General features: G+C 49.0%; 1 protein-coding gene across 2 annotated transcripts in view; it reads right to left on the bottom strand.

Moving 5' to 3' along the window:
• The window catches only part of MRPS9 (mitochondrial ribosomal protein S9), a 111,224-nt gene that overhangs the window by 29,149 nt on the left and 57,574 nt on the right, over positions 1 to 24,501 (bottom strand). The window contains exon 10 of one of the 2 annotated variants that reach the window (XM_024743797.1): positions 13,755 to 14,106. The exons of the other annotated variant lie outside the window; for it this stretch is intronic. Within the exon in view, the coding sequence (XP_024599565.1) occupies positions 14,076 to 14,106 (31 nt within the window). The 3' untranslated portion in view covers positions 13,755 to 14,075. Of the gene's footprint in view, positions 1 to 13,754; positions 14,107 to 24,501 lie in introns of those variants that run through there. 2 annotated transcript variants of the gene reach the window in all.

Here is a 24,501-nt window from a genome sequence, read left to right as displayed (position 1 = left end):
ATCCATCCATCCATCCATCCATCCATCCTTCCATCCATCCTTCCATCCATCCATGCACCCATCCATCCATCCATCCATCCTTCCATCCATCCATCCATCCATCCATCCATCCTTCCACTCAACGTTTGAGGACCTTCTTTGTGCTTGTCACTCTACAGAGCACCGGAACTACCTACCAGTTTTTATTCTTATAAAAAGTTTTCATTTTGAAAAAGGGATGGCAATTAAAGTAATTCAGGCACACCTCCTGGTACTGTGCTTCCCTTCATTGTGCTCGGCGGACACTGTGTCTTTTACAAATTGAAGGTCTGTGACAGCTCCGCATTGAACAAGTCTATCTGAGCCATTTTTTCCAACAGCATTGGCTCACTTCACGTCTCTGTGTCCCATTTTGGTCATTATTGCAGTATTTCAAGCTTTTTCTTTACTATTATATTCATTACAGCTATCTGTGATCAGTAATCCTTGACATTACTTGTGTAATTGTTTTGGGGTGCCACGAACATTGTCGTCTTATTTCAAGCAATTGTCACGGCCACCCAAGCCTTCAGGCACCACCACCCTGATCAGTCAGCAGCTGTCAAATCGAGGCAAGACCCCCCGCCAACAAGATTATGCCTCGTTGAAGGCTCAGGTGATGGTTAGCATTTTTTAGTAATAAAGTATTTTTAAATTAAGGTACACACATTGTCTTTTTAGACACAACGCTAATGCACACTGAATAGACTACAGGATAGTGTACATGTAATTTTTATATGCACTGGAAAACCAAAAAAATTTGTGACCTGCTTTACTGCGATGGCCTGGACCCGAACCCATGGCATCTTGGAGGTGTGCCTGTATCTGTACCGGTGTCTTCTCATTTGAAAATCGACCATTGATTTTCCCTGATGATAGCAAAACATAGTAATGTGCTCTAATTCTTCCTGTCAAGTGAAATAAAATACTCGGGAGTCTGACAACAAAAGAGCCAGGAAGAGACCTAGTTACTAAGAGCCTTCTTCCTCCTAAGTGCACGAGAAGTACAGTCTTTAGGGTTATGTGGCTGGACCCCTTTAGATGAAAAGGGCGCACATCCAATTACTTCACGTGATAACGAGCTCAAATAATTAGAAACCCTTCCCTGAACAGAGCCTTGGAACTTTCTGGAGGAGCTAATTTAAGCGCCTAGGTGTTTTCTCAGGCGGCCCTTCATAGTTGAGATTCACTTATCTTCACTACTGCACTCCGTTTTGCCATTTTAATTCCTCCATTTCAGAGCTGAGGGCAGTGAACCAATTGTCAATGACGTAGGTGGCCTTACAGATAAACGGAAGTGTTTCAAAGTAGATAAAAACAACATGCCCACAATCATACTGAACTGGAGTGAAACAAAACATGAATCCATTATCAACTGGCAGATGAAAGGAAAAAACTCAAACGTACAAAAGAATAAAAAACATTTGAAATTTCCAAATTAAAAAAAAAAAAACAACAAAACTGACACTCCTGTTAAACATTTTTAACATTTGCCCGAAACAGGCCGTACCTCCAATGAAATCACTTTCACCAAGTCTCCCAGGCACCAGTGACTGACTTTCTTACGATTAATGCAGTAAAGCAGTGGTTCTCAAACTCTGGGGAGCATCTGTATCACCTGGAAGGCTGGTTAACACAGAGTAATGGGTCCCACTCAGAGTTTCAGATTCAGATTCAGTGTCAGATTCAGGAGGTCCAGAGTTAGCGCAAGAATTTGCATTTCTAAATCCCAGGCGGCTGCTGCTGGTCTGGAGACCCCACTTTGAGAAGCAAGGGAAGAGACCATCCCTAGGCATCTTACATAACTTCTCAGCTGCGGGTGGCACTGGGGACCACTCCCTAGACCCCCGAACAGCACACTTCTCTTGCTTTCTCTGCCATCCCTCCTTGTCTCCTTTTTAGTCTCCCGGTATCCCTCGAGATTTACCCTAGGCTTCTGCTCTTTCACTGAAATCCTACCGAGCTAATTCATTCACTCTGAAGCCTTCGTCACCACCTACAGCCGGCAGCCCCGAGGCTGCAGCTCTGGCCTGTTATATGTGAGCTTCACAAGGCCATGGTTCCACGTCGCGTTCACAGCTGCATCCCAGGTGACCAGAGCATGCCTGGCACATAGAATGTGCTCCGTAAATATCTGTTACAACTTCCTGGTAGATATTTCTACCTAACTGTTCCACAAGCTAACTGGCAACCGAGATCAAATGTATTCGGAAAGACATACATCAAAAAAAGGATATTATATAAACTAGATTCTCCGCCCACCCCACCCAATATTTCCAACGGTACCATCATCCACCAGTTTTGTAAGATCTAAGAAAGCTAACGGTCATCCTGGAATCCTCGCCTGTCAAACGCCAAGTTGTGTTGGTTTTACCTTCTAAATCTCTTCCAAGTCCATCTGTTTCTTCCCATTGCCACTGCCTGGCTAGGCCACCTCAGTCTCTTACCCGGATGCCACAGCACCTGCCCTCGCCCCCCGTGTGCCTCCTGTAATCTCCCCAGCACGGCAGATGGCTGACAAAACAGGTCTCATCCTGCCTGGGTCCAGGGACGCCCCCTGCCTGCGGCGCAGGGCGTCACTGCGGCCTCAGAGTCTCCTGATGGGCCCCCACTGCTTCTCTGGCTGTCCTTCACCCGCTTTGCCCCCAGCCTGCGCTCCAGTTGGCCGTGACTTATTCTTGTTCCTTGAACGCTCCACGCGCTCTTCTTTCTGAGCCGCCACTCGTGATACTCCTCCCACTTGGAATAGACTTTCCTTGTCCTCTGACTACATTTTACTGACTACCTCCTGCCCATTTTTCAGTTCCCAACTTAAAAATTCACATCCTCCAAGAAGCCTTCCCTTTCCCCCTCAAAAAACCGAAACAGAACACCCCCCAAAACGGGGATACGGCCTCCCTTGCATTCCAATAACCCTCTGTATCTGCACACACCGTGTTACCTCTGCTGAGTTACCTGCCGTACCTGCATCTCCGGGGGAAGGCTCCCGTCTATGCAGTGCTGGGCCCAGGGCTGGACCCAGCTGCATTTGCTAAAGGAACAGCCAACCAGATTCAATGGGGGGAAATTTAAAAGAAATGATTTTAAATGAAATTATTTTTCTATGTTGAGAACAGCCAATGGAGCGGTTATATCTGGGAAGGGGCACAAAGGGACACCTGGGACCATGGAGGTTTTCTGTATCTTGCTCTGGTGGAGGTTACATGGGTGTGGACGTAGGTAAAGATCCATCAAGGTGTACACTGAAGAGCTGTGGGTTTTAAATGTGTAAATCATACATCAGTAAAAAGAAGTAAGTTATTTTAAACTTATAGCATAACCCATATGGGGATATAAACGTTCCTATGAGTTAAACAACTCATGCAGGATATAACAATAGAATTTACTAACGACCAAAGGCATAAAGGTCCCTTAAGGAGCTAATTATTTCCCAAAGGTCCAGAACTAAACACATGGTGAAGTGATTCCTTAAGTCTTTGCTCTGGAATTGAGATTGTTCTACGGTGACTATGCCTTTCACTCAAAGTTGAGGCCCTGAAATATTTTCACGGAAAGAAATTATTTCAAAGTCATTCTCTACAGAATCACACAGATTATTTAAAAACCCCATTTCCAAATTGAGTTAATGAAGTATAGTTACATTTCAATGTTTGAGAAATCTTTACGGCCATGACAACAGCTGCTCAGTGGGGTCCACGGTGTGCTTGATATTATCATTTCCTTCTTGAATCGTAGGAACAGGACACAGCGTGAACCACTACTGCCCTATTAAAAAGGAGCCCTGCTATCCTGACTTTTGACCAAGAGAATTTTCCAAGCATCTCAAGAAATGTAGAATTGTCTGGTTGTCTGTCTTGGACTAGAACACAAAACGCGGATGTCCAAGGTTTGTCTCTAAGCAGTAGAAAATGGAGCGGACTCAGGTGCTTGTTTTCTGGAAGTTACTTTTCATGAGGAGGTGGTCCCTGCGCTTCTCACGCTGGGCTCCCTAACAGTCCCCATGGCTCTGGCGATGTGTGTTTGTTCCAGCTGCTCCACGGTCCCTTGGACCAGGTAAAAGCCAGTGTTGAAACGGCAATGAAAACATTCTTCAGGGAGGGTGAAAAACACCCAAGGGATACTACATGCCTCCAAAGTAATGAGACTGAGAGCCACTAACCACTAAAGGGGCACTTTCTACACTTCAGATGGGACTCGTTGCCCTCTGCCCACTTGGGTGATTTTTCTACAAAGGAATCGTTTGCTCCTATTCTTGGTATTGTTTTAGTGAAAGTTTCAGTTTCCTTATGTCTCCATTTACTGCTGGTATTTTCACACTCAAATATTAAAGGAGAGAAAAATGTTACACTCCTGATTATCTAATTTAGTGAGGATATTACTTTATCATCATCATTACCAAGTGAGGGAGTTTTTTTTTTTTTTTAATTTACCAAACCGTTCCAGTACCAGAAATAGACAAACTGAAAGCATCCCAGCCTGACTGCCCCTCTTCCTGATGGGAAGACGGAGGTAGCTAACGGACAGACGACGGATAGCCTGCCCCCCGCAGATGTGCTTATCACTAATCTGAGGTACTCTGTTGCTTTTTCAAAGTATTACCCATGAAAAGGAAATAATCTGATAAAGTTGGCGTTACACAGGGGAGGGGAGGGGGTATGAGCGACGGTCAGCGCTGGTGATGGTGGTGGATATGGTGATGGTGGTGACGGCGGTGACTGATCGTGATGGTGACGCCGGCCCGGTCCTCTCCCGTTTCTTCATCACCGCCTGTCTTCTCTGCCTCCCGCCTCCCCGCGCGGCCTCTGCCCGGAGAAACACAGCCGACAGGATTTGCACCCAAGCCGTACGTCCACGGGCGCAAGGCTGCTGTGCCCAGCGAAGCGGCAACGCTCGGCTGGCCCCGCGCCCTGCTCGGCGCCCTCTCGGCTGCGGTGGGGCGAGTGAGAGGAAGAGGATGGAGGGAGACGGAGAGAGGGAGGGGGAGGGAGGGAGAGAGAGGGAGAAAGAGAGAGAGAGAGGGAGTGAGTGTTCCTCCTTCCTAGTCACAATCCTCTCCATCCACCCCCGCGTCCCCAGCAAGCTTCGGGAAAGGCCAGACTCTGCCTCACCTGGGCAACCCTGGAGACGCTCCCACCCACCCGCCTCCTTCCACCGCGCGCAACTCTCCCAAGATTGGACGTCAGACCATTTCATGGAGAGCAAAGCCGAGGCCTGGGAGGTCAAGTGCGCCAAGACGCGGGGCCAGGAGGGGCTGCTGCGGGAAGAAGGCCCCGGGGGGCCAGACCCACCTCTTCCCTGTTTTCCTCCCCAAAGCCTGGCACCTGGCAGACCGGCAAGGCTGTAGGGTGGGGACTGCGTACTCCCTCTCTGGGTGAAGTAACACTGCCGTTTGGCTCCGAGATTTACATCTTGTTATGAAGAGTAGGTTTGATTTATTTTTATTTTTAAAACTTTTAAGTTATGGAATTTAAAAGAATCAAAAGTAGAGGGAATAGTATCATGAACCCACAAGAGCTCAGCTCCAGCCTGAAAGACTGTCAACATTTTCTCTTTTTTCATTTGCTCCGCACTTCCATATCTCTGGACGCTAAGGACTTAGAAACAAACAAACAACAACAAAAAAAAACATGGGGGACTTCCCTGGTGGTCCGGTGGTTAAGACTCCACTCCGGCTGGATCCCTGGTGGCGGAACTAAGATCCCACATGCCACGCGGCAGAAAAACAAAACAAACAAACACAACATGATCACAATATCATGATCCCATGTTACAAAATTAAGAATAATTCCTTGATATCTTGTGACTATGATTTATTCACAGGCTGGTCTGTGTTGCCTGGTTTGTGTTTAGTGCTTTACTTGTGCCGCTCAGCCTAGGTGGGCCCTGACTTCCACTAAAGCTCGTGGTAGAGGGGAGGTGAGCTGGTAGTTGCTGGCCCACAGTCGCTGATGGAGCAGGAATTGGTGAGCACTGACCCCCTCCAAGGCCCAGACACTCCTTAGTGTGCCCAAACCCCTTGAAAATTTTGATTGAAGGCCATCCTTCCAGAATAACACACACATAGAATTCTGATTTCAATTCCAGGAGTTTCAATCCAATTCTCACAGTGTGTCCGAGAATGGCGCAGCCGAGGCACGCCCCTCGGCCCCCGGCTTAGGGAGCGTTGTTGGGAGGCGGCAGAGACAGCCAGGGTGCGGGCTCTGACTCTGACTGCCTGGCTTTGAACCCTACGTGTCTTGCTAGCCTAGTGGCCTTGGACCACTTACTTGACGTCTCTGTGCCTGCTTCCTCATTGGGAAAAGATGGGGCTGTCATTCGAGGTTGTCTAGTTGGGCTGCCTGGGCGCTGTTATGCATGGACAGTGCCTGGCACCGGAAGCATGGGGAGACGCTCAGAGCATTCTCGCTGCTTGTACCCTCTGAGTGGTTAAACCCAGAAGGCCGCGGCTCCAAAGGATTCGCGGAGGGAAGCAGAGGGAAAGGGCCCACGCCTGCTTTCTGCTGCAGTAGAAGCAGCGTATACACATACATACACACATACATACACATACATACACACATACCCACACACATACACACACACAAATACATACATACCCACACATACACACATAGACACATACATACACACAGATACATACATACACACATACATATACACACACATACAGATACATATATACACACATACATACACATACACACATACATACACACATACATACATATACACATACATACATACATACGACAGACAAAGCGGCCCTTCTCTTTGATGGGGTGGGAAGCGGGGGGCGGCATGGATGTTTGCCTGATGGCCAACGTGGAGTTCTTAGAACTGTGCGGGTCACGTGGCTCCGGGAAATGATCTTTGAGATGCTGAAAGGATGCAGTCATTCTCTATCACCCACGCCAGCCAAACTGGCCTCAGTTAATGGACCGAGACGGTCCCCGAAGCCTCACCTTCTCTCCAAGGTGGCCCCTGACAGCCTCGGGCAGTGGGCAGTGTCCCCAGTCTGAGCTCCTGGCCACCGGCCTGCTTTAGTGACTAGGGCTGTGGGTCACTGTGCGTGATGTGTCGGCCCATCTAGGCTATAAATGTGCAGAGAGCTGCGATTGTTAATGCAGGGTCTCAGCATCCCCCAAACATCTGTCCATCGTCCACTCAGCATTGGTGCAAGGGGTGTGCACAGAGACGTCAAGTAAGTGGTCCAAGGCCACTAGGCTAGCAAGGCACGTAGGGTTCAAAGCCAGGCAGTCTGAGTCAGAGCCCGCACCCTGGCTGTCTTTGCCACCTCTCAACAACGCTCCCTAAGCCGGGGGCCGAGGGGGAAGGGACTCTCCCTGATTATGACCCCCTGGTTCTGCCTCTTCACCTCCTGGTTGCTCGGTATCCGCACCCCTGAAGTGGGAAGCACGGTTACTTCCCCTGCGTGGCTCTGGGCTCCTGGGACCTTCTGACGAGCGCCCGCCTCTCTCTCTGCCCCGTACTTCCCCTTTCTCTCCCGCTTCCCTTCCCTCACTCCCGACTCTCTGTTTTCCTTTCCTATCTCACAATATGGATTATATGATTTTTAAAACCGTTTGATGGAATTTGCTTGTATCAATGAAGGATGATGTAGGTGAATGAAATCAAGACTAAAGCTTTTGTAGAGTGAGACGGACGAATGACAAACAGCGTCTACTTCTACTCAGGGGAGAACGACCCGACTGTAGGTCTTCAAACAGAAGGGAGAATATTTGAGGGATACTCAGGCCTTATGGGTCTTCTTGGGAATAAATTTACCAAAGGACCCTGAAGTTAAGAGAAAGCATAACAGAGAGTGTTACTGGCATCTACTTGTTCTTTGGGGACAATCTGACACTCTGGGCCAGCTCTAAGAAAGAACTATTACAATGACAAAGAACTTTAGTCATGGTAAAGAAATAGGGTTTGGTTTAGCTAAAGGAAGACCCTATGAATGTGAAAGGACAGCTCTTGGTGATGCATGGATTTCGAGGCCCTAACAATCAACTTACAGAAGATTTTAATAGAAGGAGAGCTGTATCTTATCTGGGCGTCCAGCTGCCAAGAAACCTAAACTTATAGACACCAAAGATAAGCTTAGATAAAAGACCTTCAGTTCAAATGGAGGCAAAAATACTTGAAAATGAGCCTAACGCTAGCAGCTAAATGCAGGCGGTAAACGTATCTGTGGGAGACTACAGATCGTTGTGAGAAGCGGCAGGTTATTCACCACCAAGTGTCTGTGCCTCACGACGATGTGAGCTGCAGCTCACTCTCCCACATCAAAGCAAATCGGCTGTCCTAACAAGGAAACTCACAGCCTAGTTGGAAACTAAGAAAATTGAGGAGATCGTAGGGGGTGAGGTGTGCTCTACGTGGCCTCCTGCTGAACCTGGATGGGCTTGGGGCTGCTTCCACCAACAGAGAAGGGAGGGAGGGGCCATCTGTGGTCTCCTGGGACTAGATCATCGGAGGCATGTAGCTTCCATCTGCGTCGAACAAACGCTCACCCTCCAGTGCTCCCTCTTGGGATAAGCCCACCAGGCTGGGAGAGGTCCAAGCCACGTGGAGAGGTCACGGAGAGGTGCCCAGGTCAGTGGTCCCAGCCTCTGAGCGCCCCCAGCCCATGTACCAGATATATGAATGAAGATGCCTCCCTATGATTCCAGGGCCCAGCCTTCAAGTTCCCTCCAGTTTTCCATCCCAGACCTCAGACGTCATGGAGAAGAGATTAGTCACCCCCTCTGTGCTCTGTCCGAATTCCTGACCCAAAGAATTTGGACATAATAAAATGGTGTTTAATGCCACAGAGTTTGGGTAGTTGCTGTGTAGCAGCAGATAACAGGAATATCAAAAAATCTGCCAGATGCGTGAGGCAGACTTTGCCTCCAAAGAGCTCACAGTCTTAGCAGGGACGGGGGTGGTATGAGCTGAGCAAGAAGCTTGGGGGCTTCCGAGCTGGACCCTGCCCCTCTGGCTGCATGGCCCTGGGGAGTGACTGTCTCTGTGCTCCCTGTCTTCGTCTGTAAAATAAAGGTAACGATAGCACCTGCTTCACAGGCGAGCTGTGGAGAGAGAACGCCCCTGAACCACGTAGAGCGCAGTGAACGCTGCCTTGGGGCATAATGTCATGCCCCAGGCACCCGTACCTGTGACACCAGCAGGAGACAGGCTCCCGAGCCCAGCCACAGCGTCAGGTGATCTCTGTGTCAAGGGAAGCGGATTCCTAGAATGGATTTGATCAGTAGGCTCTATGGTTTTATAATGAGTTCACAATGGCTTCCTTGAAATCAGTTTTACAATCTTTTTTGGACTGCGACCCACAGTAAAAAAAATACATTTGCTATTGTGACCTAATACACACAAGCATCCACTGCTATAAAGACCACATTAAGGGGCTTCCCTGGTGGCGCACTGGTTACGAGTCCACCTGCCAATGCAGGGAACACGGGTTCAAGTCCTGGTCTGGGAGGATCCTACATGCCACGGAGCAACTAAGCCCGTGCACCACAACTACTGAGCCTGCGCTCTGGAACGTGTGAGCCACAACTACTGAGCCCTCAATGAGGAGTAGCCCCAACTCGACACAACTAGAAGGGCCTGCACACAGCAACGAAAACCCAACGCAGCCAAAAGTAAACGAATAAATAATTATTAAAAAAAAGAAAATCGGAGAATATTAGAAACAATATTAAAAAAAAAACACATCAAGATGTTCATGAAACAATACTTGCCCTTACTCTGTGCAATGAACTCTGTTCTATTTAATTTTACAAAATCCACTAAATTGATTTTGTGACCTGCTAATGGGTTGAAATTTACCATCTGAAAAGCAGTGTCTTAAATAATCATTTTTATAGTTTCCTTGCCCTAAATATTTCACTGTGTTTTCCGTTGTTCACCTAACTCACGCTCCACTTTCTGGAAATGGCCCCCCTTCAGGATGCCCATCCACTGGCCCCCATCCTGACTGGCTCTGCTGGGTTCTGGTGGAGCCAGGGGTCTCTCCGACTTGGTGACGCCAGACCTCGTGCTGTGTGCTGCCCCGCAGGTCCTGGCAGCGTGCTGGCACGTAGCGGGTGCCAACAAGGAGTTTTGAATTGGTCTTAGAACAGGGATACTAACTTTATTGTTCTGCTCACGTTTTATGTGTGCTAAGCACTTAGCTGGTTCTCAGATGATTTATAATTTGAGGTCGTTATTTGGTGAGAGGATGCGATATGCCAGGGAGAAGAGACCCGGCCAGCACCCCTTTCCCGGGTGTCCTGCACCAACACGCACACAGTTTTTAGTCGTCACCCCAGTCACAATGCCATAAAGCTGTCGTCGCTTCATAACCACAGGACATGGAAAATCAAATTCCAGAAAGTGCCTCGCAAGTAAAAATTTACACCGCCTGGTACTGCAGACCAGCTTGGTGACTGCTTTTGGTCACTGCCCATCATAGACAATGACCCTGGCACGCGTTCTGCTACTAGAGTCATTCCCCCAACGCACTGTCCTGCTCACAGGAAACAAGCAAGCAACTGCTAAGGTTTTGTTGTTTTCTATCTTGTTTTGCTTTTTTCTTCTGCAGAACCTCATGACAGACAATAAAATGAGCCAGTGGAAATTTCAGAGAAATGGGAATTAGAGCCACAGATCCTTCAGGGGCATCTACAGTTAGCTCACAGTGCGAAATATTTCTGTCCACTCTTGGGCTGCTGTGTCGGCAAAATGAGAGCGTATTTGCACAGGTGACACACCTTAATTCCACTGTATCTGTAGACAAAGGGAATTACCTTCTCTTCAAGGGGAGTCGTGTGATGGAGTAAAAAGGGGTGGCCTTTGGTGGCCCACAGATGAGGGTGCTGAATCACAGCTCCAACATTCATCACCTGAGCAACTGGAAGCCAGGAGCTTCAGCTTTTTGGGCTTCAATGACCTCATCTGTAAAATGGGGATAATAATATACGTCTCAGGGTCATGGTGTTAGACAAAGGTCCATGCACACCACGGGGTCAGAAGCCACTCCTTGTTCAGGCGGGTGACACGTGTCTTGTGCCATGGCGTCCTGCCTTCCGGACCAACGTGGGAGGGGCCAAGGACCGATGGCTGAGCCAAAAGCAGCCCCGGCAGGTGGGCCAGAGATGTCTCGGCCTAACTAGAAGGTCACTAGACAGTGAGCAACAGGCTCGATCAATTAACCTTTAAAATAGCTTCATCCAAAGAAACGATTACCAAAAAGTCTGTTTAGCGGGTGTAGCAGACAGAGCAATGGCTCCATAAAGATATCTATGGTTCTAATCCCTGGAATTGTGAATACGTTCATGTTCCATGGCAAAAGGGACTTCGCAGATGTGATTAAGTCAAGGGTCTTGAGATGGGGAGACGATCCTGGATTATCCAGGTGGGCTTGTGTAACCACAAGGGTCCTTAAAAAAGGGGGGCCAGAGGGTCAGAGTCAGAGAAGGAGGTGTGAGGACAGACACAGAAGTCGGCTAATGTGGGGTGACCAGAAGTGAAGTGTTGTGTGTGTGATGGTGTGAAAGTAGGAGAGACATGCAGGGGAAAAGCACAGGAGGGAGGATGGGGTTCTTCTCTACTGAGAAGGAAAACTGGATTTTTCCAAGTCAGGAGGTAATTAGGTCATGAAGGTGGAGCCCTCATCATGGGATTAGTGCCCTTATGAAAAGAGACATGAGAACTTGCTTCCTCTCTGCGTCTTTGTCTCTTTCAGTCTCTGTCTCTGTCCCCATGTCTGTCTCTCCCCACCACATGAGGACACAGTGAGAAGGCAGCTAGTTGTCTACAAGCCAGTGGATCTGCTGGCATCTTGATCTCAGACTTCCAGCCTCCGGACTGTGAGATATAAGTATCTGTTGTTTGAACCACTCAGTCTTTGGTGTTTTTTGTCATAGCGGCCAGAACACCCTGCCCCCAGATAGCTCACGATGGAGGGAGATGGTGGTGGGTCTCAGCTGTGGCCCTGGGACCAAACGCAGCAGGGAGGTTTCTCCCTGACATCCTTCCCGTAAGCTCCCCTCAGGGATGGAGGTCCACTGGGACCTGAACAACACGCAGCACGCAGCCGAGCGGGGCAAGGGGTGGCCTGTGACGGGCGTGGAGACGAGACGCCTGCTTCTCGGCAGCGCCTGTGCCCGGGTGGGGAGCCTGGGGCGCAGACAAGCTCTGCTCGCCAGCTGCTCACGGGCCCACATCGGCTGTGAGAGCCACCTGGTGAGGTCACCCTACGAGGCAGGGCAGCCCCGCTCCGTGGAGCGAGGCAGAGCTTGAGGGCAGGCTCCGGGCTGCTGTCCAGGGGAGCTGAGGCTCTGTGCGGCTCACACCGTGTTTCAGCCTCTTTCTCTGCCCCGTCCTTTCTCCTCCCCTCATGGGTGCTCATCTCTGCAGGAGTCGGCTTGAGCTGTCATGACAACGTGCCACGGACTGGGGGCCACGGACCAGGGGTGCTTAAACAGCAGAAACGTATTCTCTCACAGTCCTGGAGGCTGAAGTCCAAGCACGAGGTGTCAGCTGGGTGGGTTTCTTCCGTAGCATCTCTTCTCGGCTCATTGATGCCCATCTTCCTCCTGTGCCTTCGTGGTGTTCTCCCTCTGTGTCCTCATCCCCTTTTCTTACAAGGACACTGAGTCCTATTGGATTAGGTTCTACCCTAATAGCCTCATTTTAACTTTTTTTTTTGCGGTACGCGGGCCTCTCACTGTTGTGGCCTCTCCCGTTGAGGAGCACAGGCTCCAGACGCGCAGGCTCAGCGGCCATGGCTCATGGGCCCAGCCACTCCGTGGCATGTGGGATCTTCCCGGACCGGGGCAGGAACCCGCGGCCCCTGCATCGGCAGGCGGACTCTCAACCACTGCGCCACCAGGGAAGCCTTTTTTTTTTTAAATTAATTTTTATTGGAGTATAGTTGCTTTACAATGCTGTGTTATTTTCTGCTGTGCAGCAAGGTGAATCAGCTCTATGTATACATGTATCCCCTCTTTTTTGGATTTCCTTCCCATGTAGGTCACCACAGAGCATTGAGTAGAGTTCCCTGTGCTCTACAACAGGTTCTCACTAGTTATCTATCCTATACATATACGTCAATCCCACTCTCCCAATTCATCACCCCCTTCCCCCACACCAACTCATTTGAACTTAATCACATCTTTAAAGCGCCTGTCTCCAAATTCAGCTACATTCTGAGGGTGAGTTAGAGCTTCACCCTATGAATTTCGGGAGGACACAATTCAGCCCATAAAAATCTCTACTGAACAGCTTGTACCCCGAGCTCCACAGCAGCATCTGCTTCTGGAGGATCCAGCCTGGACACCAAGCCAGCATACTACACCCTGGTGCCCAGTGTCCACAGCTTTAGCCTGATGGAGTCTTCCCTTTGGTCCACTACCCTGACAATGCACCGGCCACGCCTCTGCACACGCCCTTTCACTTTCAGTGTAAAGGCCACATCCTTCTGGAGCAAACGACCACAGGTGAAGCCTTACCATCTGGACCTTAACACTAATGTCCTTTTTTTTTTTTTGGCTGCATTGGGTCTTCGTTGTTGCACGCGGGCTTTTCTCTAGTTGCGGCGAATGGGGGCTACTCTTCGCTGCGGTGCACGGGCTTCTCATTGCGGTGGCTTCTCTTGTTGCGGAGCACGGGCTTTAGGTGCACGGGCTCAGTAGTTGTGGCACGCGGGCTCGGTAGTTGTGGTTTGTGGGCTTAGTTGCTCCGCAGCATGTGGGATCTTCCTGGACCAGGGATCGAACCCGTGTCCCCTGCATTGGCAGGCAGATGCTTAACCACTGCGCCACCAGGGAAGCCCCAACACTAATGTCTTAATACTTCTTTAATGTGTCTCTCCCCTTCCGCCACCACCGCCTTAGTTAAATCCATTGTCCCCTGCCCCTGGGTTTTTGCAACAGCATCGTAAGTGGCCCCGCTGTCTCCTGTCTCATCCATGTTTAATTCATTTCCTGTAGGCGCAGTATTTGTGTGATATTAGCTGATGTGGTTTTCTTTTCTTGTAGGTGATGCAGGCTCCCCTTCCACTGAATCACGAGCATTCAGAGCTTCGGAAGGAGGCTGAAAAAAAACCTAGAAAAGGGACATCTGCTCAGCTCTGCACGATACATGAGGTATTTTTAAGTCCATGGCAGGAATTTATTCATACAAACCTGGCTGGAGCGAGAAAGAAAAGCGTTATTTGTTTTGTTTGTTTGCAGTACTCGGGCCTCTCACTGCTGTGGCACTTCCCGTTGCGGAGCACAGGCTCCGGACATGCAGGCTCAGTGGCCATGGCTCACGGGCCCAGCCGCTCTGCGGCATGTGGGATCTTCCCGGACCGGGGCACGAACCCGTGTCCCCTGCATCGGCAGGCGGATTCTCAACCACTGCGCCACCAGGGAAGCCCGCGTTATTTGTTTTTTATTTCATTCTATGTTTCAAAATTATTTCCTTGCACACCAAGAACCAAGTTGAGTCCCGAGCCCAGAGTTGGCTTAGAACAGAATAGCAGGCTATGAGGCTGTGAGGTAAGATTCCCCGCTGGGGGGACCCAGGGGAACCCTCCTGGATGGGAGGGGCCTGCAGGAGAGGGGGAGGGGCGGGCTCAGGTGTGGGGACCCCGGTTAATCCCACCCACACCCCCAAATGAACTTGTAGCCCGTGGGGTGGGAGGGCTCTTTCTGAGTCCCTGGGGCACACAGCCTGGTGATCAGGGGCACTCTGATGGCAAGGGCGGCTCCTGTGTCCTGTCCATGGCACGCGGGGGAGGAGAGGGCTGAGAGGACCGAGGCCTGGAAGAGCCTGGGCTTGGGTGAGAAGGTCTCCAGAGTGAGGACCTCACGGGGAGGCCGAGCCAGGCTGTGAACTTGGGTGGCTGCTGCCGCCTGATGCCCAGAGCGCAGGGCAGAGAGGCCGGTCTCAGACGGGTGACCGCAGCCTGGGCCGCCCGGGGCCAGAGGAGTGAGGGGCTGGTGGAGACTCAGAGGAGCGTGCGGGAACCCAGGCCCCTCCTCCCTGCCATGGGGGGTTGAGCTTCTGCTGTGCCCAGACCCCTCTCGGAGGGGAAGGGGTAAGGGGGGAGCCCTGAGAGGAGAGAAACCACTAGAAGGGCATCTGCAACGTGGGCAGGTGCTCCCTGCTCCTCCCCTGCCTCACTGCCACTCCGTCGGGGGAGAGGGAGAAGACGATGAAGGGGTCAGTTCCCAGAAACGTCTCCCGTGCCCCCTTTCCCTCCCTCTCTCTCTCTTTTCTTCTCCCTGTGTCTCTCTCTCCCTTCTTTTTCCTTCTTGTCTTTCCTTCCCCACCCCCCTCCCCAATAATTTTCGTTTGTGAAACTTGACTTGTCTCTGATACACATCCGATGATGTCACCTGCCTGCCACGACTCTCCAGTTCTCTCCTGGCAGTAAAACCCCAGCACAAACCTTTGTCACAAATAAACCTTTGCAGTTTCTAGAAGGGGAGGCGCGCAGGGCAGAAGGAAGCTGGGAAGGACTGTGCTCTCTGCCACGAAGATGCTGGGTTACCATCAGGACGAGGGTCCCAACGTGGTTAGGGGCTCCAGGTAGCGTGCGGGAGACGGAGGGCCCACGCGGAGCCATCCTCACGGCCGGACTGTGTGCACGGGTGCCTGTTCTACCTGATGAGCCCACTCTGGTGGACAGACTGCTTATAAACGTAATAATTGTGATGCATGACAGTATGGAGGTCCCTCAGAAAACTAAAAATAGGACTACCATATGATCCAGCCATCCCACTCCTGGGAATACACATGGACAAAGCTATAATTCAAAAAGATACACGCACCCCAGTGTTCACAGCAGCGCTATTCACAATAGCCAAGACATGGAAACAACCTGAATGTCCATCGACAGATGAATGGATAAAGAAGATGTGGTACACACATACAATGGAATATTACTCAGCCATAAAAAGAACGAAATAATGCCATTTGCAGCAACATGGATGCAACTAGAGATGATCATACTAAGTGAAGTAAGTCAGACAGAGACAAATACCACATGATATCACTTATATGGAATCTAAAATACGGCACAAATGAACCTATTTACAAAACAGAAACAGACTCACAGACATAGAGAACAGGCTTGTGGTTGCCAAGGGGGAGGAGGGGTGGGAGAAGGGTAGAGTGGGAGTTTGGGGTTGGTAGATGCAAACTATTACATTTAGAATGGATAAACAACAAGGTCCTACCGTATAGCACAGGAAACTATACTCAGTATCCTGTGTTAAACCATAATGGAAAAGAATATGAAAAAGAATGTCTATATGGGTATAACTGAGTCACCCAGCTGCACAGCAGAGACTGCCACAACACTGTAAATCAACTATACTTCAAAAACAGATATATTTTATATTATATATTATTATTATATGATTATATAATATTATCACATTACATAATATAATAATATTAATATTATATATTATAATATAATAATATTAATTATTCATATATTACATAACATTATGATATATATTAATATTATTATATAATATATATATTATTTATATTATATATATGTAAAATATAGGGAGGACAGACTCCAGGGTGGCCCCTGGGATGCCCGCCCCCTCGGGTGGAATTTGCTCCCGAGTGTGGGTGGGACAGGAAAGAAAGACTAGATAAGCATTCTCTGGACACGTGCAAAGCAAGCATCTCAGCGGCCAAGCCCCCACCGCAGATCTCAGCAGCACGTACTACACTTGCGCTAAGATGAAGAGCGGGGCTGGGGGCGCAGAGCGCCCAGGATGCCCAGGAAGCGCTGGCTCCCCTCGCTTCCAGGAAGAGGGTGAGAAGAGGGCGGGCTTAGAGGGCCTGTCTGTCTTCTGTGTGGAGCCCTGTTTCCTGTCTCCCGGCTGTCAGTGAGCTCGGGGGTGTGGTCGGACCCGGGGGAGCGGCTCACACTCTTCCAGTTAGATGCTTATCCTGCGACTCGGTTATTTTGTCTGAACTGAATCCCCAGAATATTAAGTATACGCATAATCAAATGTAAGCACAAGCCCGCATGTGAAAGTCAGATATAAAGAGTTTCTGAATTTGTATCATTTTGCGTTATCCAGGCTTCTGCCTTCATCCACGGGAATGAATAAATAAGAGTTGTCTGAGACCAAAATAATTTTCTGGGCAAAGAGGAATAAATGTGTTAAAATGAAGGGGAAAAAAAACCCTCTGAAGATGAAAAGGTTTTCACCCAAGCTGGATGTGGGAGAGATGGAAGCTGCCTGTTACTTTCCATTTCAATCATCCAGCCTTCTGTCATCAACGTAATAACGGGGCAGCACAGAACATCCCTGAGGGAGAACCAAGGCCAAAACAGCAGCCACCAGTGAGCCCAGAGCCCTGGACACGAACCTCAGAAAACATGAGCCTCTAATCAGTTCTCCTCAAGGTCCTAATCAAATTCCTTTTTATGAAAATCAAACTTTGTTTGATAACATTAATATTTTCAGAGGAAGCCTGAGAATGCCACCCACTTAAGACCCTAAGTTAGCTGGATGTTAATTCAAATGAAGGAGATTCTGCAAGTTGTTTCCTCTTTCCATTTTTAGAAAGGAGTAGACATTTTCTAGCTCAAGGAATATTTGAAGCCTTCTAAATTGAGGAGACAAAAATTAAATTATTAGAAAACTGTTTCCCTTATGACAATTTGGTATTTCTCATCTTGGCTTATCTAAGAAGCCCTATCTGTTATTTTCAAAAACGGTTTTCTGGATAACATTTATGTAAGAATTAGTTCTATTTTAAATTACATAGGCATTTCCCCTTGTCAAATACAGTAGGCGCTTTGATTAGCGAAATGGAATCGGTGGATTGAAATAGCATTTCTGCATGGGCTACTTGCATTTTTGATGCTTCTCTGAACATGGGAGGGGCACTTTTTATTGTGAGATACATCTGTACAGGCATGTGCGGATGAACGGATAGTTCTAGATTACATTGGGTGTAATCGCCACCAAGACCAAGAAAGAACTTTATCAGCACCCAAAGCCCATGCCGGGCTGGCTCCCCACCCACTCTAACTTAGCCAATAGTCCTTCACTTGCTTTTCTTTATGTGTGTACTTCCTGCTTAAGGATCCCCAGATACGGACAAGCTCCCCCCCTTCTTTAGGGCCCCTAGATTTTTATGTATTCCTTATTTTATAGTCATTGTTCTGTTTGATGCTTAGATTGTCCCGACTGGGACCAGAGGAAGTCCATCAACGTGGCTTCTGGGTCCTTGGGGACCCCCTCCCACCATACCTTCAGTCTTTAAAACTCAATTTCATTGCAATATTATTTACAGAAAATAAAATACACCCACAGTAACCGTGGAGGGTGGGAAGTTTCACACAGGTGCACACCTGCGTGACCACCGCCACTCATGCAGAATCTCCACCACCCCGCAAAGGTTTCCCCTGCCACTTCAGTCAGCTCTCCGCCGCAGCAGCCCCCATCAATCAGTTTCAGCTTTCTCCTATTTCATATAAATGGAGTCAGACAGCATGCGTTCTTTTACGTCTGTTAGTTTTTCACTCAGCATGGTGTGTTTGAGGTTTATCCATGTTGCCAGGAGCGTCTGTGATCCTTTGTTATTTCTGGGTAGCACTGCCCTGAAGGCTGGACCACAACTTGTACATCTATTCACCTGTTGATGGACATTTAGGCTGTTTCCAGTATGGAGCTAGTGAGAGTAAAGCTGATACAAAATTTGCCCACATACAAGTCTTTGTGTGGACGTAGTTTTCATTTCTCTTGGGTAAAAACCCAGGCTGGTACCGCTTGGCCATATGGTAAATGGATGGTTAACTTTATAAGACATTGCACAAAGCCACCCAAGGTCGCCTCGTACATTCCCTGCCTTGGTCAAAGCAGTCACCTCTCCAACAAGCACTGATTCCTTTTTAGTACAAAACAGTACTTAGAAATCACGGTTGCTATGTTCACGCTCACGGCTGCGGGCAGCGGCCGTGTCAGTAAGCACTGCTTCCGGTGGGTCATTTTCGGAAAAGGTGAATCCCTGTCCCAGCACTGCAGGGCACCCGGCATCCTGGCCTCTGTGCAGCAAATACTGGTGTCACCCCTCAATCACTGAGAAACACATACACACCCCTAAAGCAACCACACATTTTCCATCCTGGAAAGACCCACTAGTCCACACAACTTTCCGCCATCAAATGCATCTGTGGTCTGCATCTACACCAATGTGCTCTTGGTTCCCTGCTGTTTCAATGGAAAAAGGGAAGTTTCTCCTGTCTGGGGTTATTTCCTCGCCTATCCTCGCTTCCCTGGCATGCACAGGGCTTCTCTCCCCCACTTCCGCCTCCTTCCCTAACATCTTCATCTCCTCCTCCACTTTCACTTCTCCCCCATGTGCAATTCCTCCCCATCTTCACTTCCCCCCTACCTTCACTTCCCCCACCTTCACTTCCGCCCATCTTCACTTCCTCCCCATCTTCACTTCCCCCACCTTCACTTCCTCCCCATCTTCACTTCCCCCACCTTCACTTCCTCCCCATCTTCACTTCCTCCCCATCTTCACTTCCCCCATCTTCACTTCCTCCCCATCTTCACTTCCGCCATCTTCACTTCCTCCCATCTTCACTTCCTCCCCCATCTTCACTTCCCCCCCCATTCCACTGGAATTTGTACACACTCCAGCCTCCTTATCTCAGAACAAAACCAAGCCTTCGGGGTCCAGGCCCTCCTTCAGCTACACCCTTTTGGTCCTCTCTGCCTGGCCCCACCCACATCCTCACCCCACTGGACTGTGGGTTCTGTTCCCACCACCCTACCGCACCCGCTTTACTAAGGTCGCCAATGACCTCATTTGCGCCAAATCCAGAGGACACCCTTCGGCTTTCACCTGACATCTCTGCACAGTGTAGATTCCCCTCTCCCTTGCCAATGGTGAGATTGGTTTTCTTCATTTGTCCTGGCTCTGGCAGGAAGTGCACAGAAGTGGTCCAGGGTTTGAGAAATGGTCCTGCGGTGACTGTCTGGAAGGGCTCCACATGCATTTGGAAGTGTTAGCTCCAGGTTTGTCAAAATTGTAATAGAACAGACCCGACCTACTGCATTTCTAACACCATAGGCTCCCCTAGTACATACACCCCCTCCACTGCCATCCCAGCATCTCATGGGAAACTCTGTGTTGATAAACGGAGAAAACAGAAGGAAAATATACAACATTTGGTTCATCTAACCTTACGTTCCTCCTCAGAAACAAATACCGCTGTGGATCTATTATCAAAAGATGAAACTATTTTTGAAAAAGTACCACAGCAATTCAGCGGAGGAAGACAGTCTTTTCAACAAATGATGCTGGAGCAACTGGACACCCCCAGGCAAAACATCCAACACCCTCGACCCAACACCACACCTTATTCAATGAAAATTATATCAAAATGAATCACAGACTTAAAAACACACAAACGTAAAAAATGTAAAATTATAAAACATTTAGGGAAAAAGAAGGTCTTTGGGATCTAGGGATCAGAGAAGAGTTCTTAGACTCGACACTAAAAGCAATGTCCACAGAAGGAAAACAACCTCCTCTAAATGAAAAACCTTTGCTTAGTGAAATATTCTTTTAACAGGATGAAAACACAAGATACCAAGTGTGAGAAAATGTTAACAAACCACATATCTGATAAAGGGCTTGCAAGTGGAACGTATAAAGAACTCTGAACACTCAACAGTGAAAAGCAAACAATCCAGTTAGAAAGTGGGCAAAAAACATGAATGGAGACAGGACATGTCTTCACGGAAGAAGATACACAGTTGGCAAATAAGCACATGGAAAGAGGGTCACTGTCGTTTGCTATCAGAGAAACGCAAATTAAATCCACACTGAGATAACACTACATACCTGTCAGAATGGCTACAATAAAAAATGGTGAAACACCAAATGCTCTCAAGGATGTAGAGACGCTGGGCCACTTACACACGGCTGGAGGGGATGTAAAACGGTTCAGCCACCCTAGCAAACGGTTCAGCAGTTTCTTATAAAACCAGACAGGCAACGACCACGTGACCTGCAGGCTTGGACCTCTGTCTAGAGAAATGAAGACTTAGGTTCACACAAAAACATGTACACAGATGCTCGTAGCAGTTTTATTTGATCTCAAACTGGAGTAAATATATCTTAAGTTAGAGAAAACTTAGCCATATTCATCGGTGCTTGCAAAAACACTGCCTCACCCCCGCCAGCCATTTAACAAAACAGAGTGAGCAGCTTAAAATGCCTTTTATGAAATTCTTCCCTGTTTTGTAGTTGATGCAAATCAGTGGATAATCAGGAGTTCTTGTATGTTAAAAGGGGAAGTTTTCAATTTAAATTATTAATATTCCAAGACTTTCTAACCCCTGAAATGACTTTTGAGACACAGAAGTAGAGAGAAATCCCTCCGGTTTAAACGCAGAGGCTCTGCCAGACGCGCCAAGATCCTCATGCTTCCTCCTTGACACCACCCTAATGCCTCTTATCATACCGATGAATCATGAGAAATTACCACTCAGCTTTATTTCTTGCCTTTCTCGTTAGGAAAACTCATAAACTTCACATCTTACTTATGCTGATGTTTCTAAACAAACTTTGTTATCTTATTTGCATAATATCAAAATATTGTTTGAAATCTTACATTCCTTCGTCTTAATTTCAAGCTCAGAGACACATGAGCACCAGGATGAGCTAGAGCCTCCCAGGACCCCACACTCCTCCACCCCGTGAAGCCTGGGCCTCTCTGCCCCACACCTGCACACCATCATTACTGCTCATGACACCGACGATGGTGGCAGAAGGGTCTCCAAAGGCCAGCCTGTGCATTACTTCTTCCAGAATTAGAGATATTTCTCCCTCAATTTAGTGCTGAATCGAAGACTCGTATAACTTACCATGTGCCTGGCACCTTTGTAAGCATTTACATGTTAATTAATTTATTCCTTATAACCACCTTATGAAGCAAGTAGTATGGTTATCCCATTTTACAGATAAGGAACGTGAGGCCCCGGGAGGCAAATAACCTGTTCATATCACACAAATAGGTGGCAGAGACAGGACTCAGACAAAGCAGTTCAGACCTGGACCCTTAGCTAGGCCACCTCCCAGAAAGAATGGATGGATGGGGCTTCCCTGGTGGCGCAGTGGTTAAGAATCTGCCTGCCAATGCAGGGGACACGGGCTCGAGCCCTGGTCCGGGAAGATCCCCCATGCGACGGGGCAAATAAGCCCATGTGCCACGACCACTGAGCCCGTGTGCCACGACTACTGAGCCCGTAAGCCACGACTACTGAGCCGGTGCACCTAGAGACCGTGCTCTGCAACAAGAGAAGCCACCACAACGAGAAGCCCGCGCACCACAACGAAGAGTAGCCCCCGCTCTAAAGAATGGATGGATGGATGGAGAGAGGGATGGAGGAGTGGATGGAGTGATGGATGGAGGGATGGATGGAGGGAGGGAGGGAGGGAGGGAAGGATGGATGGAGGAGTGGATGGATGGATGGAGGAATGGATGGACAGATGGATATACAAATGATTGAACGAACTAATGAAAAAGTTTGTCCTGTGTGGCCATAAGGTGCAAATGGGATCCGCATTGACCTGGGAGCTCCCTGGTTCTTAGGGCCTGTCTGTGGCCTCCGCATGGCAGCATCTGGCCTCAGTCCCAACTCAGGACTTGCTTTTTCATGAACACTGTGATTGCCAAAGTGTAATGTCAGGAACGCAGAGCTGGGAGGCGGGAAACCTTATGTTGGCTGCAACACCAACCTGTGCGCTCTCAGGGTTCAACTAGAGTAATTTCTAATATTTAACAAGTCTACGTTGTGATTTGTCCAAGTGAAAGTCCACTGGCAAGACCAGAAGGTCAGGAAGTGGGCATGGATCAAGACACCGGAGCACCCGGCAGAGGCTGAGTGTGGTCCAAGCTCCTGGCCCAAGAGATGGCTGCAGTGCCACGTAGCTGCGGCTCAGGGAGAGGCAGGAGATGAGGCCAGAGAAGAGCTGAGACGGAGTCTCAAGAGCTTGCGGCACCGACTGCGATGCTGCAACTCTGCAGGCAACGGGGAGAAACTGAGGGCTTTTACTGATTTATTTTGATTGTGGTACATACTACATACAATTCTGTCCTTCTGCTCATTTTTACATGCACAGCTCAGTGGCATTGAGGACATTCACGTTGCTGTGCAACCATCCCCACCATCCGTCTCCAGAACTTTCTCATCTTCCCAACCTGAAACTCCGTCCATTAGACACTCACTCCCCCTCCCCCGGTCCCTGGCCTCCCACACCTACTTTGGTCTCTACGGATTTGATGACTCCAGGGCCTCAGAGCATTTGTCTCTTTGTGACAGGCTTACTTCATGGAGCATGACATCCGTCAGGGGCACATATGTTGCGTCACGTGTCAGAATTTCCTTCCTTTTAGAGGCTGAGTAGGACTCCATTTGCACATATGGATGACATTTTGCCTATCCATTCATCTGTCGACGGACACCTGGGCTGTGGCCACCTTCTAGGTACTGCAAATAATGCTGCTACCAATGTGGGTGCACTCAATCTGTCTGAACGGAAGGGCTCTGAGCAGGACACTGGCTGGACCAGAGTTTTCCTTTGGAAAGATCTCCCTGGTGGTGCAGAGACGACGATGATGATGACAGCGGTGACATTTAATGGGTGCTTTCTACGCGCCAGGCAATGTCCCAAGTACCGGACGTGTACTCACTCACGTAACCCTCATTCCATCCTCTCACCTACTCCTGTGAGGAAGGTGCTCTGTACGTGTGGGCAAGTGGAGAGAAGTTGAAAACTCTGTCCGAAGTTATGCAGATAGCAAGAGACAGAGTCTGTAACTGAAACCGGGAAGACTGCCTGCTCACACCGGCCCCAGCACCACTCGGGATGTGCGGGGAGGGCAGCGCTGCAGGATGGCGGCCCTGTGCGGGGCGTTTGGAATTACCCAGGCAGGAGCTGACGAGGGCTGTGAACCCAGGCAGCAGAGGATGGTCGAGAGGGGAGAGGTTTGAGAGTCTCGGGGTGCGACGGACGAGCTCCCCGTGAGTGAGTGACCATGGATGTGAGGAAGGGGAAAGGGGCTGAAGTGGTGGACAGCTTTTGAACTTGACTGCATACTGGAGAGAGGTGTCGTCACTAAGAGAACACGGGTAAACCTGAAGGGAGGGCAGGGCGGGGACAATGGACAATAATTCTCTTCGGTACCTGCTGAATCTGAGATGTTATGGGGCATTCAGATAGAGGCAGTTATATTAGAGACACACTCAAAGGGAAGACCTCGTTGGGGGCACAGACCGGGCACTTGTTAGCGTGGGGAGGGTTAGAATCTTAGAAGCGGATGGGCTTGTTCATGGGTTGTGTGTCTAGAATAAAAGGGAGAGACTGAAACCCAGGGACTGGGGAGCCTCAAAGCTGAGTAGAGGGCACACTTGGGCTTGTAAATTTTAGAACCGACACGACAGCATAGAG

The sequence above is a fragment of the Neophocaena asiaeorientalis genome, unplaced genomic scaffold (assembly GCF_003031525.2).
Source record: "Neophocaena asiaeorientalis asiaeorientalis breed wild unplaced genomic scaffold, Neophocaena_asiaeorientalis_V1.1 scaffold114, whole genome shotgun sequence".
Classification (NCBI taxonomy): Eukaryota; Metazoa; Chordata; class Mammalia; order Artiodactyla; family Phocoenidae; genus Neophocaena; species Neophocaena asiaeorientalis.
The sequence above is the reverse complement of the archived record's forward strand: the minus strand, read 5'-3'. Positions and strand labels throughout refer to the sequence as shown.